This window comes from Rosa chinensis, chromosome 4 (assembly GCF_002994745.2).
Source record: "Rosa chinensis cultivar Old Blush chromosome 4, RchiOBHm-V2, whole genome shotgun sequence".
Classification (NCBI taxonomy): Eukaryota; Viridiplantae; Streptophyta; class Magnoliopsida; order Rosales; family Rosaceae; genus Rosa; species Rosa chinensis.
Window position 1 is genome coordinate 9,299,569 of NC_037091.1, and position 15,924 is coordinate 9,315,492.

Below are 15,924 nucleotides of genomic sequence, written 5' to 3' on the forward strand. Positions count from 1 at the left end.
GTCTGATTCACAATTAGAAATTTTGGTTCATAGAAAATTTTATTTTCACCAAGGTTTCGTGGGTCACGACTAATTTGTCCTATGACTGGTTCATAGTCCAAAAGACACCAGTTCTGATGCATTGATTCTCACTTTCATTTGGTATATTCCTTATCTTTCACTTTCCTTGAAATTTTGGTATTTTGAAATAGTGGGGGATTGTTGGAATTTAGTTAGAATATTTCAAAATATCAGCTATATTTGAAACCTCCATTGTCCTAATTTTGGTTATTATATAGTATATACTCTAACTTGTCATTTTTTTGCATTTGGGAATCATTTAATAATAGAAAGCGAAACAGATGCCCCATTCATCGATTGAAATTTATACACCTAGTATAATATTACATCACCAATACTAAAATTAAAATCTAACAAAAACACATATATAAAAATTTAAACGTGACTTGAAAGAAGAATTAAAAGAAAAGGAAAAACACCGAGCTCGTTTTTCCAAAGACATCAACAATGAGGTAGCCTTGACCCTCCAGACCATCATCATTTGATTGGTCAAAGTATCTACACATTATAATATAAAAAATTAAGAAAAAATATACCATTGCCCCCGCCCAAAAATTTTGGACTAGCTCGGCCATTGATTTATAAAACATCACCTTCATTATTGACTTTGCTGAGACCACGGGAATTACATTCTAACCAAAGACATCAGCGATGAGGTCGGCCTTGACCCTCCAGACCATCATCATTTGATTGGTTAAAGTTATAATATAAAAAATTAGGGAGAAAGAGGAACTAGGGAGCATGCAGAACGGACTTGTATATAAAGAAGCCACTTCCAGCTAATATTATTCATCACTTTTTAGTAGCAGTCATCCAACCATGGATTACAGTAACCTTTACATTTTCTTGTCTACACTACTTGCCATCTTCCCTACTACTACTCTTGCATTCCTTTTTTCTGCTTACAAGTCAAAATCCCATGAAAAATCCATTAATCTTCCCCCAGGCAACTTTGGGTGGCCGATTATCGGCGAAATCTTTGCCTTCCTACACGATGACCATGAAAAATTTGTAGGGGATAGGATGAATAAATACTCCAAAATCTTCAAAACCAAGATACTAGGTGAGCGAACCGTGGTGTTATGTGGCACTGCCGGTCACAAATTTGTGGCTTCCAACGAAGAAAAGCTCTTTGCAGCATGGAGACCTCACTCAATGCAAAAGCTCTTTCGTTCTTCATACCAAAAAGCTGCTTCCATCATCATGCCAAGACAAATGGAAAAGCATGTATCTCAGGCACCAGGGTTTCTGAGAGCCGAAGCCATGGTTGGCTACGTGGCAGCGATGGATTCCATGTAAAACCATAATTACATGCTCACAATATATGCACACAATCATAAAAGGGATTAAGGCTTACCTTCAGCAATCACTGGCATGGATTCCATCTTATGCTACAAACACGAACACTGAATATGGCCTTCTGTTACTTACCAACTTGCTTCTCAATGGACAGAACTTATGCAATAGTCGTGGTAGTAATCAGGGACCAATTCATCTGTATATATATAGGTGACTTAACCCTCAAGAAGCTTCCCATTAAAGCATTACTCATCGGATTAGGTTTCCTAGTTAGATTCTTAATGTATCACAACTTGTAGCCTTCCTTGTAGACTAAGCAATGGATTACTATCCTTAATGAATTGATACACTATTCATTAAGTCACTAGTATTGATTTACTGTTTGTATCCATGTTAAACTAGGATTGATATTAAGCTAATCATCAATTACTTTATGATGATATGTGTTATGTCCATATTTGATCTTACAATCTCCCCCTTGGACTCACACATATCATGCTCGATGATTTGCACCAGAGAACATCAAAACCTACTTAACTTACTGAAGTGCGCGCCAGATAACAAACTCAAATCGAAAATCCATTCCAACATGGTCAGATCACAGTTACTTATGTAGAGCAAGAAACAGTATACATTTTAACAAAAATGCAGAGTTTCAAAACCACTAACAGAAGCTCCTGCAATCCACATATGTCAAACCAGAAGTGATACAATATATGTTAATGTGTATCAACAAGTAAACATATATTAGGTCCTACTTTATGTTTCTTAAACCAGAAACTCAAGCAAATTTACTGAACACTGATGGCTTAAAATTATTGCTTGAACCTCAACATCATGCTATACATGATTTAAGCCATCTGATAGCAAGTATGATATTCAAAACAAGATGATAATTTCCAAAACAAAACAATAAAGCTGCAGCAAAATCATAACTGGAAATACCTCAAATTTTATTGATAATCAAAACTGTCATTACAAATAAGTTGTGATAAACAAAAATAAAAGATCACAACTAAAACACGAGAACTCAAAAAACCTTAGAATTTTAAATGCTCCAATTGGACTAACTCTCTACTGAACCTAAGCATCTAAATTAGCTAAAATTCCAATGCTTGCTGTATGCTTCTGGAATGCAGCCACTGACAATGCCTTGGTGAAAGGATCTGCTAGCTGTGAATTTGTGTCAATACTCAAAACAGCTATTTCACCATGCTTTACTCTTTCTCTAACACTGTAATACTTTAGATCAATATGCTTGGAATTATTTGACCTTTTACTGTTCTTGCTAAAGAAAACTGCAGCCTCATTGTCACAATAAATTACAAGTGTTCCAGCCACAATGTGACTCAATACTTTGGTCTGCATGAGAAAATTCCTAATCCAAAGTCCTTCACACACAGTTTCATATACTGCAATAAATTCAGCTTGCATAGTAGAAGTTGAAACAAGTGTTTGTTTCATGGTTTTCCAAGCAATAGCACCTCCTGCAAGCAAGAACACATATCCACAAGTGGACTTCTTGGAGTCTGGATAATTCCCTGCAAAATCCGAGTCTGAGAATCCAATGAGTTTCAGATCCTCCACTTGCCTATAAACTAGCATGTGACTTTTAGTTCTCTGCAGGTATCTCAACACTTTCTTCCCAGCTACCCAATGTTCATGGCCTGGATTAGATTGGAATCTTGACAAAATCCCTACTGCAAAAGACAAATCCGGCCTAGTGCAGACTTGTGCATACATGAGACTTCCTACAAGTCTGGCATAAGGCTTTGACTCCATATTTTCTTTCTCAACATCACTATTGGGACTTTGCTTCTTGGTTAACTTATCTCCTTTGGACATGGGAACTTCTCCAGCTGCACACTTCTCCATACCAAACCTCTTTAAAACTTTGGTAATATAATTGTGTTGAGACAAACCAAGTAGTCTCTGTGCCCTATCTCTTTTAATCTCAATACCTAGTACATAGGATGCTTCTCCTAAGTCTTTCATGTCAAAATTCATTGACAGTAAACTCTTAGTATCTTTAAGCAATTTAATGTTACTGCTAGCCAAAAGTATATCATCCACATAGAGTACCAGAAAAATAAAATTGTTCCCAACAGTCTTCAAATAAACACACTCATCAACAAGATTTTCTGTAAATCCAAAAGTAGAAATCACAGAATCAAATTTCTTGTACCACTGTCTAGAAGCTTGTTTTAGGCCATAAATTGATTTTCTTAACTTACACACTAAGTTTTCACTTCCAGCTTGTACAAACCCTTCTGGCTGCCTCATATAAATCACTTCATCTAGTTCGCCATTCAAGAAAGCTGTTTTAACATCCATCTGGTGCAGCTCCATATCAAAATGAGCCACTAAAGCCATGATTATCCTAAACGAGTCTTTTGTAGAAACTGGAGAAAAAGTCTCAGTAAAGTCAATGCCCTCCTTCTGTGTAAAACCCTTGGCAACTAATCTTGCTTTATGTCTCTCTACATTGCCATTTGCATCTTTTTGGTTTTGAAAACCCATTTACAACCTATAGGCTTCTGGTTGGGGTCAGGTTCAACTAATTCCCAAACTGCATTTTGACTCATGGAATTAATTTCTGCTTCCATTGCTAGCTGCCATTGATGAGATTCACTACTTTCAATGGCCTGATTAAATGTAGTTGGATCATTGTCCTCTGCACAGTCCATTTCAATTTCTGCTTCTTGTAGATAAACAATGTAGTCACTCTCTTCCCCCCATAAGTTGGTTTTCTTGCTCTCTGTGATCTTCTAGGTTGAGCTACTGGAGGATTTTGAGGTTCAGTTACTTGACCAGTTACGTGGTCAGTTACTTGGTCAGTGACATGGGCAGTGACTTGACCAGGTACAGTTACTTGGGTAGTTACATGGTCAGTGACATGGGCAGTGACTTGATCAGGTACAGTTACATGGGTAGTTACATGGTCAGTGACATGGGCAGTGACTTGATCAGGTACAGTTACATGGTCAGTGACTTGGTCAGTTACTCGACCAGGGACAGTTACTTGGTCAGTGACATGGTCAGTCACTTGACAAGTTACTCGACCAGGGACAGTTACTTGGTCAGTGACATAGTCAGTTACGTGACCAGTGACATGATCAGTTACATCTTGTTCTAAAGGCAATGCTACACTTAAATTCTCATCTGACACAATTTCCTCAAAAACTGAGGTTAAATCCTCAAGGTTTGTATTGTGAACTTTTTCACTTAGAAACTTTACTTGATGTGTTTCAAAAATTCTAGGTGAATGATGAGCAGAATATAACTTATAGCCTTTAGATTTATCTGGATAACCTACAAAATAGCAACTAATAGTTTTGGGGTCAAGTTTATTCAAGCTTGGATTATAAATCCTAGCTTCTGCATGACATCCCCAAACATGACAGTGATGAAGACTAGGTTTCCTGCCACACCAAAGCTCAAAAGCAGTATTTTCTATGGCTTTGCTAGGTGTTCTGTTGCAAATATAATTTGCAGTTTTTAAAGCCTCACCCCACAGAAATTTAGGCAAACCAGTTGTACACATCATGCATCTAACCATGTTCAAAAGAGTCCTATTCTTTCTCTCTGCAACACCATTCTGTTGTGGATTATAGGGTGTTGTGTATTGAGCTTTAATTCCATTGTCTTGCAAAAACAAGGCAAATGGACCCTTTTGTTGGCCGGATTCAGTGTACTTTCCATAGAACTCTCCCCCTCTATCTGACCTTACTGTTTTGATTTTCTTTTCTAGTTGATTTTCTACCTCAGACTTAAAGATTTGAAAGGCTTTCAATGCTTGTGCCTTTTCTGAAAGTAGATAAATATAACTGTATCTAGAAAAGTCATCAATGAATGTGATAAAATACACATTCCCACAGATAGTTTGATGCCTAAATGGTCCACATATATCAGTGTGTATGAGTTCTAATAAATTTTGGCTTCTATATGCAGTCTTCTTTCTAGTATTAGTTATTTTTCCCTTAAAGCATTCAACACAGTCTGTTAGATCAGAAAAATCAAGTTCATTTAGGATGTTGTTTTTCACCAAAATTTTCAGTCTCTCTTTTGAAACATGGCCGAGTCTTCTATGCCATAAAAATGCAGACTTTTCATTTAGTTTGGTTCTTTTAACACCTATTAAAGTGTTAGTACTGTTTGTGTTATTTTCAACAAGTAAAATTTCTTGTTGAGCCATTGAACAATTTAACTGTAAATAATCATTCATAATAACACCAGAACCAATTTGAACAGAATTTTTAGAAATAAAAATTCCATTACTATCCATAACAAGTCTACAACCAGATTTTACTAAAAGAGAAACCGAAACCAAATTCCTTCTCATGGAAGGTACATAAAAAACATTGTCCAAAACTAACAATTTTCCTAATCCTAAATCGAGCTTTAAGGTTCCAATAGCCTTGACTGCCACTCTCATGCCATTGCCTACACACAGGTTCACTTCATCACTTTTTGGGATTCTCCTCCTTATGAATCCCTGCAAAGAATTAGTAATATGAATAGGTGAGCCTGAATCTATCCACCAAGACTGTGGTTCAACATTTATAAGATTAATTTCTAAAGAAAAAACTGTATTAGAAAAAATCTTACCCTTTTTGGCTAACCAATTTTTATAGCCAGTGCAGTCCTTTTTCATGTGTCCTACTCTTTTGCAAAAGTAGCACTTGAACCTAAATGGCCTATTTTCCTTGGCCACTGCAGCTGTTGAACTCTTAGTTATGGCTTTGATAGGCTTGAGCTTATTTTGGGGCTTTTTCCTTTTAGGCTTCTCAATGAGGTTAATGGTTGTAGCAGGTTCCTTTTCTTCCTTGATCCTAGATTCTTCATCCACACAGATGGATATAAGTTCATCTAGAGTCCAGTTTCCCTTTTGAGAGTTGTAACTGGTCCTAAGATGACTAAAACTGTTAGGCAAGGAATGTAGTGCATAATGCACTACCTGCTCATCCCTAACCCCCATCAAGAGCTCCCTGAGTCTGCCATTTATATTGATCATCTTCATAATATGCTCTCTAACTCCCCCTGAACCCATGTACTTCAAATCATGAAACTCCTTGGTTAGCCTAGCAGCTTCTGCCTTTTCACTTTCTTTAAACTTAGCACCTATGAGTTCCAAAAAATCTGATGCTAGCTCAGGTTCTTCTATACTTCCTCTGACAGTCTTGGACATAGAGGTACGAATGAGGTTCTTAGCCATTCTATTGGATCTATGCCACTTCTTGTAAAGATCAGTTTCCTTCTTAGTGCTCTTTTCAGTTAACTCTTCAGGTTTATCCTCAGTGAAGCAATAGTCTATGTTCTCATGCATTCCCATATAGTTCTCTACAGAATCTAGCCAAGCTCTATAGTTGGTTCCAGTTAGCATCAAGACACTGTTCAAGTTCATGTAAGAGTTACCTAAGGAGCAAAACAAAAATTCGTGTGAGTTCTCAATTTGTAAAGAAAATAACTTTAAGTTTTCTGTGTTTTATTTAGCTTTAAGCAACCAAAACAAGAACATACAGAAAACCTAAACAATCCATACTTGCATTCATATCAGTCCATAACCAAAAATAATGTTAAGCAACACTTTTGAGCAGAAGCATAACATCCTGGAGTTCTTTATCAATATACCATGTTCAATGAAAACAAGTTATCCAAAGAAATTTATCCACATCTTTAGACAGAAGAAAAATTTCTAAGTATCCGTATTTATTTTCATCAAGCACGCATATTGCTGTTTTGTATTCTAAAACCATACTTGACCACTTCTTTGGAAGATAAAACTGAAGCATAGTTTTAAAACACAAAACACAATTTCAGTTTTGTTATTCGATCAGTTACTTGATTAGTTACCTGACCAGTTACTTGGTCAGTGACCTGGCCAGTTACATGGTCAGTGACCTGGCCAGTTACATGGTCAGTGACCTGGCCAGTTACATGGTCAGTGACCTGGCCAGTTACATGGTCAGTGACCTGGCCAGTTACATGGTCAGTGACCTGGCCAGTTACATGGTCAGTGACCTGACCAGTTACTTGGTCAGTGACCCGACCAGTTACATGGTCAGTGACCTGACTAGTTGGTCAGTTACCTGATCATCGTTTTCTGCCAACATCAATGAAGAATGCTTTGTGCATCATAATCACTTATGCCAACAGAAAACCACAAAACCCATGAGCTTTTAACTTTATATTCTACCCAGATTCATCCTTGTAAGAAAATTAAGCTCTCGTATCTGTCAATTTTAATAATGTGTAAACAAAATCTGGGAGATTTATGTTCTTCATGCAATTTTTACACAATCACAGATACAATACCATATCATCAATCAATTCATCATGCATATTCAAGCACAATCAAAATTGTTTCGATTCCAAGAAACCACAGAACAATCAAGAAATTGTAAATTTCATCCGGTCACCATCTACTCTAACCTAACGCACGCCGGGAATGCAACTAGTGTTCTTGAGCACAATCAAAATTCAATTATCATGCTATGAATCGAAATCAATTTCACAGAAAAACCTGTTTTTGCTTTTTCCCCAATTTGCTGCTAAAAATCACAGCGGAAGCGTGAACTTGATATTTAACCAGATGCAGCAATTGACTTAAGTAACTTACCTTGATCAGTTACATGACCAGTTACATGGTCAGTTACCTGATCAGTGACTTGGTCCGTAAAGCAAAAACCCTTTTTTTTTTTTTTTTTTTTTTTGTGTTTGTTTTGCAAAACCCTAAAACGATTTTGATACTTGTGAGCCTATGCTCTGATACCAATTGTAAAACCATAATTACATGCTCACAATATATGCACACAATCATAAAAGGGATTAAGGCTTACCTTCAGCAATCACTGGCATGGATTCCATCTTATGCTACAAACACGAACACTGAATATGGCCTTCTGTTACTTACCAACTTGCTTCTCAATGGACAGAACTTATGCAATAGTCGTGGTAGTAATCAGGGACCAATTCATCTGTATATATATAGGTGACTTAACCCTCAAGAAGCTTCCCATTAAAGCATTACTCATCGGATTAGGTTTCCTAGTTAGATTCTTAATGTATCACAACTTGTAGCCTTCCTTGTAGACTAAGCAATGGATTACTATCCTTAATGAATTGATACACTATTCATTAAGTCACTAGTATTGATTTACTGTTTGTATCCATGTTAAACTAGGATTGATATTAAGCTAATCATCAATTACTTTATGATGATATGTGTTATGTCCATATTTGATCTTACATTCCATGGTTCTCGACCACCTGAAAACGCACTGGGATGGCAAACAGGTGGTCGAGGCTCATCGCCTCACGCAGCTACTTGTTTTGACTCTCTCGGCCAAGTTCTTCATGGGACTCGAAGACAGTTGTCGTATTGGTAAGCTTGTGGAGTTGATGGACACCATGATGCTGGCGCTTCACACTATTCCTGTGAATATTCCGGGGACTGCATTTCATCGAGCAATGAAAGCAGCGCCGGCTGCGAGGGAGATTATTCAGTCGTTTGTTAAGGAGAAGAAAGAAGTTATGGAGTCTACCGGAAACAAAATGCATGATCTTTTGTCTTATATGATTGCTACGCCAGACCCAACCGGAAGGTTCATGCCGGAGAATGAAATTGCTGATAAAATTATGGGGAATGTGGCCGCTTCGTTCAACTCTCCAGCTATGACTACTACTTTTATCGTGAAGTTCCTGGGCGAAAGACCTGACATATATGACAAAGTCCGAATTGGTAAATCATTATTTTCTCTTCTCATATATGCTTGATGTCTAACTTGTCTAGTAACCACACAGTTAACCGGTTAACTATATAAAACGAAAAGGATTAGACCTTTTGGAAACTTTTTATATGAAACATGAGTTTAAATTAACTTCAAATGATGGAAGCTTTGTGTACATATAGAGACTAATTACTTCACTCTAAAAGACTATATTATCTTTATGGACTTAAAGATTATACATGTTACATATTTTGTTTGTATAGGCAAGGGAAGGTCGGTCTCCATTTGTCTTTATCAGTTTTTAGCTGCATACAAATCAATAAGTTCCTTAACAATCCAACTGTCATGCATGCAACTCGCACAAGATCACGTATGTGCATGGGATCGATCAGTATCTTGATAAGTGTTGACCCATGTAGCTAGAGACAAATATAGCAAGTACAATTTTTCAATGGTTAAATTTGACCTTTACCTTTACGTTAGACATAATTATATCACTTATATGGATCTGTTTTTGTTTGCCACGTATATTTGGCGTGTACTAGTTAGTCTATCATCTGCTGAGTTACATGAAGCATTAATTATTAATTTTAGGTTTAATTTTGTTCTCATTTCACCAACAGAACAACTGGAGATTTTGAAGTCCAAAAAATCTGGCGAGGCACTCAATTGGGATGATATGCAAAAAATGAAGTATTCGTGGAACGTAGCCCTGGAGGCGATGAGGCTCATACCACCTCTTCAGGGAACATTTAGAGAGGCTGCAACAGACTTCACTTACCAAGGTTATACAATTCCTAAAGGATGGAAGGTATGTAAGGACTTATACATATAAGATGATATTCACACAGTATGATATAGATCATTAGTTTTCATGATTTGGTTAATTAGCTAGAAAGGTCAACCGCTTCATCTATAACTATGTATATTGCTGCATTATTGCATGTCCTTTCTGGCTTTTGTTCAGATATGTATAGGATCCGTTTATATATATGCGGTCTGATTTTAGAATCTTAATAGGCACGTAAATAGTGAGAAATTATATGATAGTTAATTCGAGTCATGCCACACTTTCAAGATATCCCAATTCCAGTATATTTGAGCTGGCAATCTACCTCTCAGTTATTCACTCGTTTAGCACAATTTCCACTACATCAAGAATTTAAAGTCGAGCGTCATAGTATATATATTAGCCCTAATTGGTTAGCTAGTTGGTTTATAGTGTTTTTTTTTTTTTGGTACATAGTTGGTTTATAGTTGAATGCATTAATAACGTACTCAATTCATTTTGTGCTAACTTGCAATAAAATTTTTAGGTCTACTGGACAGTGAGCACCACAACCATGAACCCTGAATATTTTCCAGCGCCAGAAGAGTTTGACCCTACAAGGTTCGAGAAAGCAACTCCTCCGCCTTACACAAACATCCCATTCGGTAGTGGTCCTCGAATTTGCCCCGGAAAGGACTACGCTCGTTTGCAAATTCTTAGTTTTATGCACCATCTTGTTATAAGATTCAAATGGGACCTTGTGAACCCTAATTGCAAGATCACAGGTGGTATGAATCCCTTTCCAGTTGATGGGCTGAAGGTTCGTCTCCAAGCTCAACCCAGTCAAGCTTTAGTTGTACTACGCACGTACGTAGAGTGAGCTGCATGCATCAAGCATCTAGACATCCTTATAATGGATATTAAGTATATATACATACGTATATGCATAATAAACACCACTCTATGGCGTAAAAGCTTGACTTATAGTCAATGACACTCCGTTTTACCGGTTCTCATAAAATATGTTTCTCTTAATTATGTTCATCCACATAAAGACAGTTTCCAGATGCAATAATATACTGTATGGGTTGTCTATAGTATTGAGATATTTATCATACACTCACTTTATATATAATAGAAACAAAACTATAATCTTATATATTGAACTAAATTTACGACATTAACAACAAAGTTACCACATTCTTTTTACACTATTTACAAATAATTGGACCAAGTTATGACATTCACTACAAGAAAAAATAGCAAAAGCGAGGAATTTCATTGTGACAATCCAAAATTTGTCACAAAAGCTTGGTAAATACGAGGAAATTTCAGTTGTCGTGCATGATCTCATCGGCAACAACCAATTTGTCGCATAAAGTAGGTATTTGTGAGAAATTGACAATTGTTGCCCATATGACATTATGCGACACCTAATTCCTCGCAAAATGTCAATTAAGCGACAATTTCTATCAATTATCTGTTAATGTTTATGTGACAATCTTAACTTCCTTGCAAAAAATTAATTAAGCGACGACTTATGCAGATTGTCGCTTAATGTTGATGTGACGAATAGATTTTTGTCGCTGAAGACTTATTTAGTGATAATTTATGTGAGTTGTTGGTTATTGTTTATGTGACAACCTTAACTTTCTCGTTGAAAATTAATTGGCCGATGACTTTAACGGGTTGTCACTTAATGTTTATGTGACAACTTTAATTTTCTTGCAAAAGACCAATTAGGTGACAACTTCTACAAGTTGTCGCTTAATGTTTATGTGACAACTTGAACTTTCTCGCTAAAAACCAATTAGACAACGACTTCTATCAGTTGTCGATTAATGTTTATGTGACAACTTTAATTTTCTCACAAAAAAAACCAATTATGTGACGACTTCTATGGGTTGTTGATATGACAACTTGAACTTTCTTGCCAAAAATCAATTAGGTGACGACTTATATGAATTATAATTTATTATAGCATATTGTTTGTATCTTCTTGTCGGCGTGAAATTTTTCTTTCCTAGTTAAATTATATTACTTAAACTAGTTTGATTAGGTAGTATATTCCTTATTGGATTATGATTCTAATCTTAGTCTAAATAAGGGAAAATGTCTAAAATCTTATTGAGGACCAAAACAAGTACAAAATCATCATTTTCTTGTATAAATGAAATCAATTGATCAAATAAATAGGTATGGGACAAGGATTAAAATATCTGTAAAATCTCTTATATATCTCCTGATATTTTTTTTTTGCAAAAACTAATATATCGCAGAGAAAAAATATCTTATCTTCTACCGTTTCTATGAAGTTTCTCCGATATCGTCAAATATCTCCAATATATTAGATATTTGAGATATATCCAGATAAATAAAGAAGTATATGTATAATGTGAGAAGAAAAATAAAATAAAAAAGTTACTCGATTATTCATAGAGAAATATACATTATGAAGTATGGAGGTTATGTGGGGTGTAAAATTTAAGAACGGTTTCTAGTCAGAAAATGGCCTAATAGAGAGGCAATGCAATCTATTTGGAAAAAATTCCACGAGGTGAAATCTCTCAAGACATATTTGGGTGAGGTGAAATCCCCTCAAGGCGAATTTGGGTGAGGTGAAACCTCTCAAGGCGGATTTGAGTGGGGCAAAATTCCCTCAAGCTGAATTTGTGTGAGGAGAAGACCCCTTAAGATGAATATGGGTGAGGAGTAATCCTCAAGTAGAATTTAGGTGAAGAGAAATTCCCTCGAGGGAAATCCGAGTAAGGAGAAATCTCTTCAAAGAAAATCTGAGTGCGAAGTAATCATCTTGAGAGAAATTTGACCAAGGAGAAATTCCCTCAATTATATGAAGGTTTCAAAGAAATTTTTTTTTTCATTTCCCCAAGCTACTACTATTCTTGATAATCTTTGTGAAGTTTCTAGACCCGAATAATTTGTTAGACTTGTAAGTTGTAACTTAGCCTTTTCTTTTTGCTGTTTTATAACCAAAAAAAGAGAATAACCGTGTACTCACGTAGTAAGGACGAATATTTGTTATGCTATTTCAAACTAACATAAAATTCACATAAATTATTCTACGAGTGGCTCCTCTTATTTGAAGAAAAAAGGTCTTTACATCCCACTCTTCATACTCCCTCCAGTAGATTGAAATAAAAAAAAATAAAAATAAAAAGAACCTTGCCCTATCCCTTTAGGTAAAATAACTCTTATCTCTACTCCACACTCAAACCCTAGCTAAAACTCTTCTTATTCTCTCTACTCGCTGCTGCGCTATGGCCTAGCTCCTTATTGGGTAGTTGTTTACAGTTTTTCCCTATTTTCTTTCAAATTGTTCAACTTAATTAATCTTACAACTATTATTATTGATATCATATTTATTTAGGCATAACTACAAAGCGAGGGGGCTTTGAAGTCGTGTTTGATTTGATATCTTGGTTCTTTTTCAATAAAGAGAACAAATTTAGATATCTTGGTTTGTTACCTAGCCTTGTTGCAGATTTTATATGAATTTCATCTTCTATTAATTCCTCCCTTGTGTATGTGTTTATTTCTTGAAATTTTCCTCGATTCTAACAAAATAGAGCTAATTAATTAAGTATTTCTTCTTCTATGTACAGGAAGAGTCATACATAATTCGAGGCCAAAGCTTCCTTTTGTATTTCTTCAATCTGGTACATACTTGAGCAATCTTGTTTGTTAATTTTTTCGCTTAAAAGAATTCATTTCCAATTTTTGTTAAGTATATATTCTTTTTGCTGTTCACTATTGTGAGATTCTATAAGCAGTCCAACTGTCCAACATGGAAGAATTTTAGATACCTAAATTTGGGTTGCTTTTTATGTAGCTTATATTTCCTGACTAACATTCTTCTTAGGATGGACGTATATGTGTGCTCAATCTTATGAAATTTTCCTTTTGAGATTTCTTATTGTATTAGTTTTCTATTTGTAGTTCTGCTTAAATGAATCAAGCTTTCTAGCCAAAAAGGGCCAATCTTTTTATCTTGAGCATATATTCTTAACTTTCTCAATATAATTATGGCTTAGTTTGGCATTGCTGTGCTGTGAGCAGAAGTGATTTTGGTTCTGCTATGGCTAGAATTGCTTTTGATATTGCTGTGAGGAGAAGTAGTTAAGTGTTTGGTAAACTATTTTTCAAAAGTGCTTTGAAAATAAAAAGTAATTAATATTAATTTTTAAAGATAATGAACATAACTTTTTTGAGATTGTGATAATTAACATAATTAAACATTATTTTCATCTTTATGTCTTTCTGGTCAAGATCCATACCCAGGAGTCCAGGGCCATTCTATTTTCTAAATCACTCCCCAACAACCATTTCAGTTCATGAGTTCCATTTCAATTCATGAATTACCAAGTGCAGATAACTATTGAAATTGCAAGCGCCACTACTACAATAAGTTAATCAGACGACAGATATTTGGAGTTGTGTGATGACCAGCCTCACTGTGGTCTAAACGAGTGTTGTGTGATTGAAAAATCACACAACGGTGATTTCATTGTTGTGTGACAATACTTTGCTCAACAGAATACTTGTTTCCGTTGTGTGAATTCTGCGCAGGCATGTGCCTGGCATGGCATGCACGGGGATGTGTCGACACATTCAAACAACAGAAGAAGGAATTCGCCATTGTCTGAGATTCATAACACACAACAGATATAATTCATTCTTTGTTGTCTGAGATATGTAACACACAACAGATATTACTTATTCGTTGTTGTCTGAGATTAATAACACACAACTGAAGTGAAATTATCTCCCTTGTCTGTTGATTACTTAGACAACAGAGATGATTTCTTTTCTGTTGTGTGTTATGAATCTCACACAACAGAATTTTGTTTTATTTTGTTGTTGGTTGTTAGTTCACACAACAACTATATTTGGTTAGCTGTGGTGTGAATATTGTAATCAGATTGGCTAATAACCAATTACTGTTGTAGGAGAAGCCTTAATTTTGAACTCGTTTACAGTTATACAACACATTATTTTGTATTGTGTTGTATGACTTAGTATTGGACAATAATTACCACATAAACAGTACTATAATCTATATCATTCAATTACCATTTCTCAAACATCCATACATTCAAGTAACTAGATAATCTACCAACCAAGAAAGCATTCCTAGCTAGCTACACATGAATCAAAAGCTGATATAATATCTTTTCGCTTCAACAAAACCTTCTTGTGCCATTTTATCAAGCATCTTGTGCACTATATATATTCTCATTTGCATCACCTCCAAGCTTATTGTGAAGCTTCACGAGTTAGCACATACTGCAGCAGAAAAACATGATACAGTACCAAAGGGGTTGGTTTTCCAGAGGAATGAAGAATAAGAGCATGTAACCCAAGTTCAAGTGCCTTTTCCCCACTCACTAGCACCAATGTAGCTGCGCCATCACTGCCCAAGATAAAAGCACAACCCATTATGCACTATTATAAATGAGATACCATTATGAGAAGTACCTAAACACAGACACATAGATAATCTTATGATAAAAGTATTGCCAGCAATAACCGTAACCCCATAATATAAAGTTTCGGATAGATGTAGATGGGGTGTGGGTAATTATTTTCTCTATAAAAAAGGTAATGTACTTCATACTCAATGAACTTGACAAGCACAACCAAAATTTTCAGGTTCGACAGTTTTATTTAGAGAAGTCATGATTTAGAGATGCTTTTCCTAATGGACAGATTGATATCAGCCTAAGCTATTGCCACTTCTTTATGTTGCTGATTACATATACACAAACTCAGTCTGAAACAACAAAGATCCCAAAACCAATACGCAACAAAAGTTGGATTTTAAGGTGTTGATGAACCTTGTTGATGACAAGCCATTTGCTAATGCATTCACCATGGTAAAGATGCTTGCAGGGCAATTTGATTTGTCGAGCTCCTCTTTTGTACCTCCCCTGGCATATTACACATTTGCTTTTCCAAACAATAGTATTATAAATGAAAAAAATGCCAAAAGCTTTTAGGAAAAACAAGGATCCCCCTGCCTCTACACTTTAGAAAAAGAATGGAAGA

The 15,924-nt window shown here is 35.7% G+C and overlaps 1 protein-coding gene across 1 annotated transcript; it reads left to right on the top strand.

Annotated features, from left to right (window-relative positions):
- The first annotated feature begins 854 nt into the window (after nucleotides 1-854).
- LOC112198580 (beta-amyrin 28-monooxygenase) lies at nucleotides 855-10,738 on the top strand. Its single transcript, XM_024339735.2, has 4 exons — nucleotides 855-1,348; nucleotides 8,609-9,100; nucleotides 9,713-9,900; nucleotides 10,406-10,738. Exons 1-4 carry the CDS (start codon nucleotides 880-882, stop codon nucleotides 10,736-10,738), a joined length of 1,482 nt encoding a protein of 493 aa, XP_024195503.2. The 5' UTR covers nucleotides 855-879.
- The last annotated feature ends 5,186 nt before the right edge of the window (nucleotides 10,739-15,924 follow it).

Excerpts from the sequence above, each read along its gene's own strand:
- LOC112198580 (XM_024339735.2), top strand. The coding sequence starts at position 880 with ATGGATTACAGTAACCTTTACATTTTCTTGTCTACACTACTTGCCATC. Across the intron at positions 1,349-8,608 it reads TGGCTACGTGGCAGCGATGG|ATTCCATGGTTCTCGACCAC; the intron begins ATTCCATGTAAA and ends ATTTGATCTTAC. Across the intron at positions 9,101-9,712 it reads ATATGACAAAGTCCGAATTG|AACAACTGGAGATTTTGAAG; the intron begins GTAAATCATTAT and ends TTTCACCAACAG.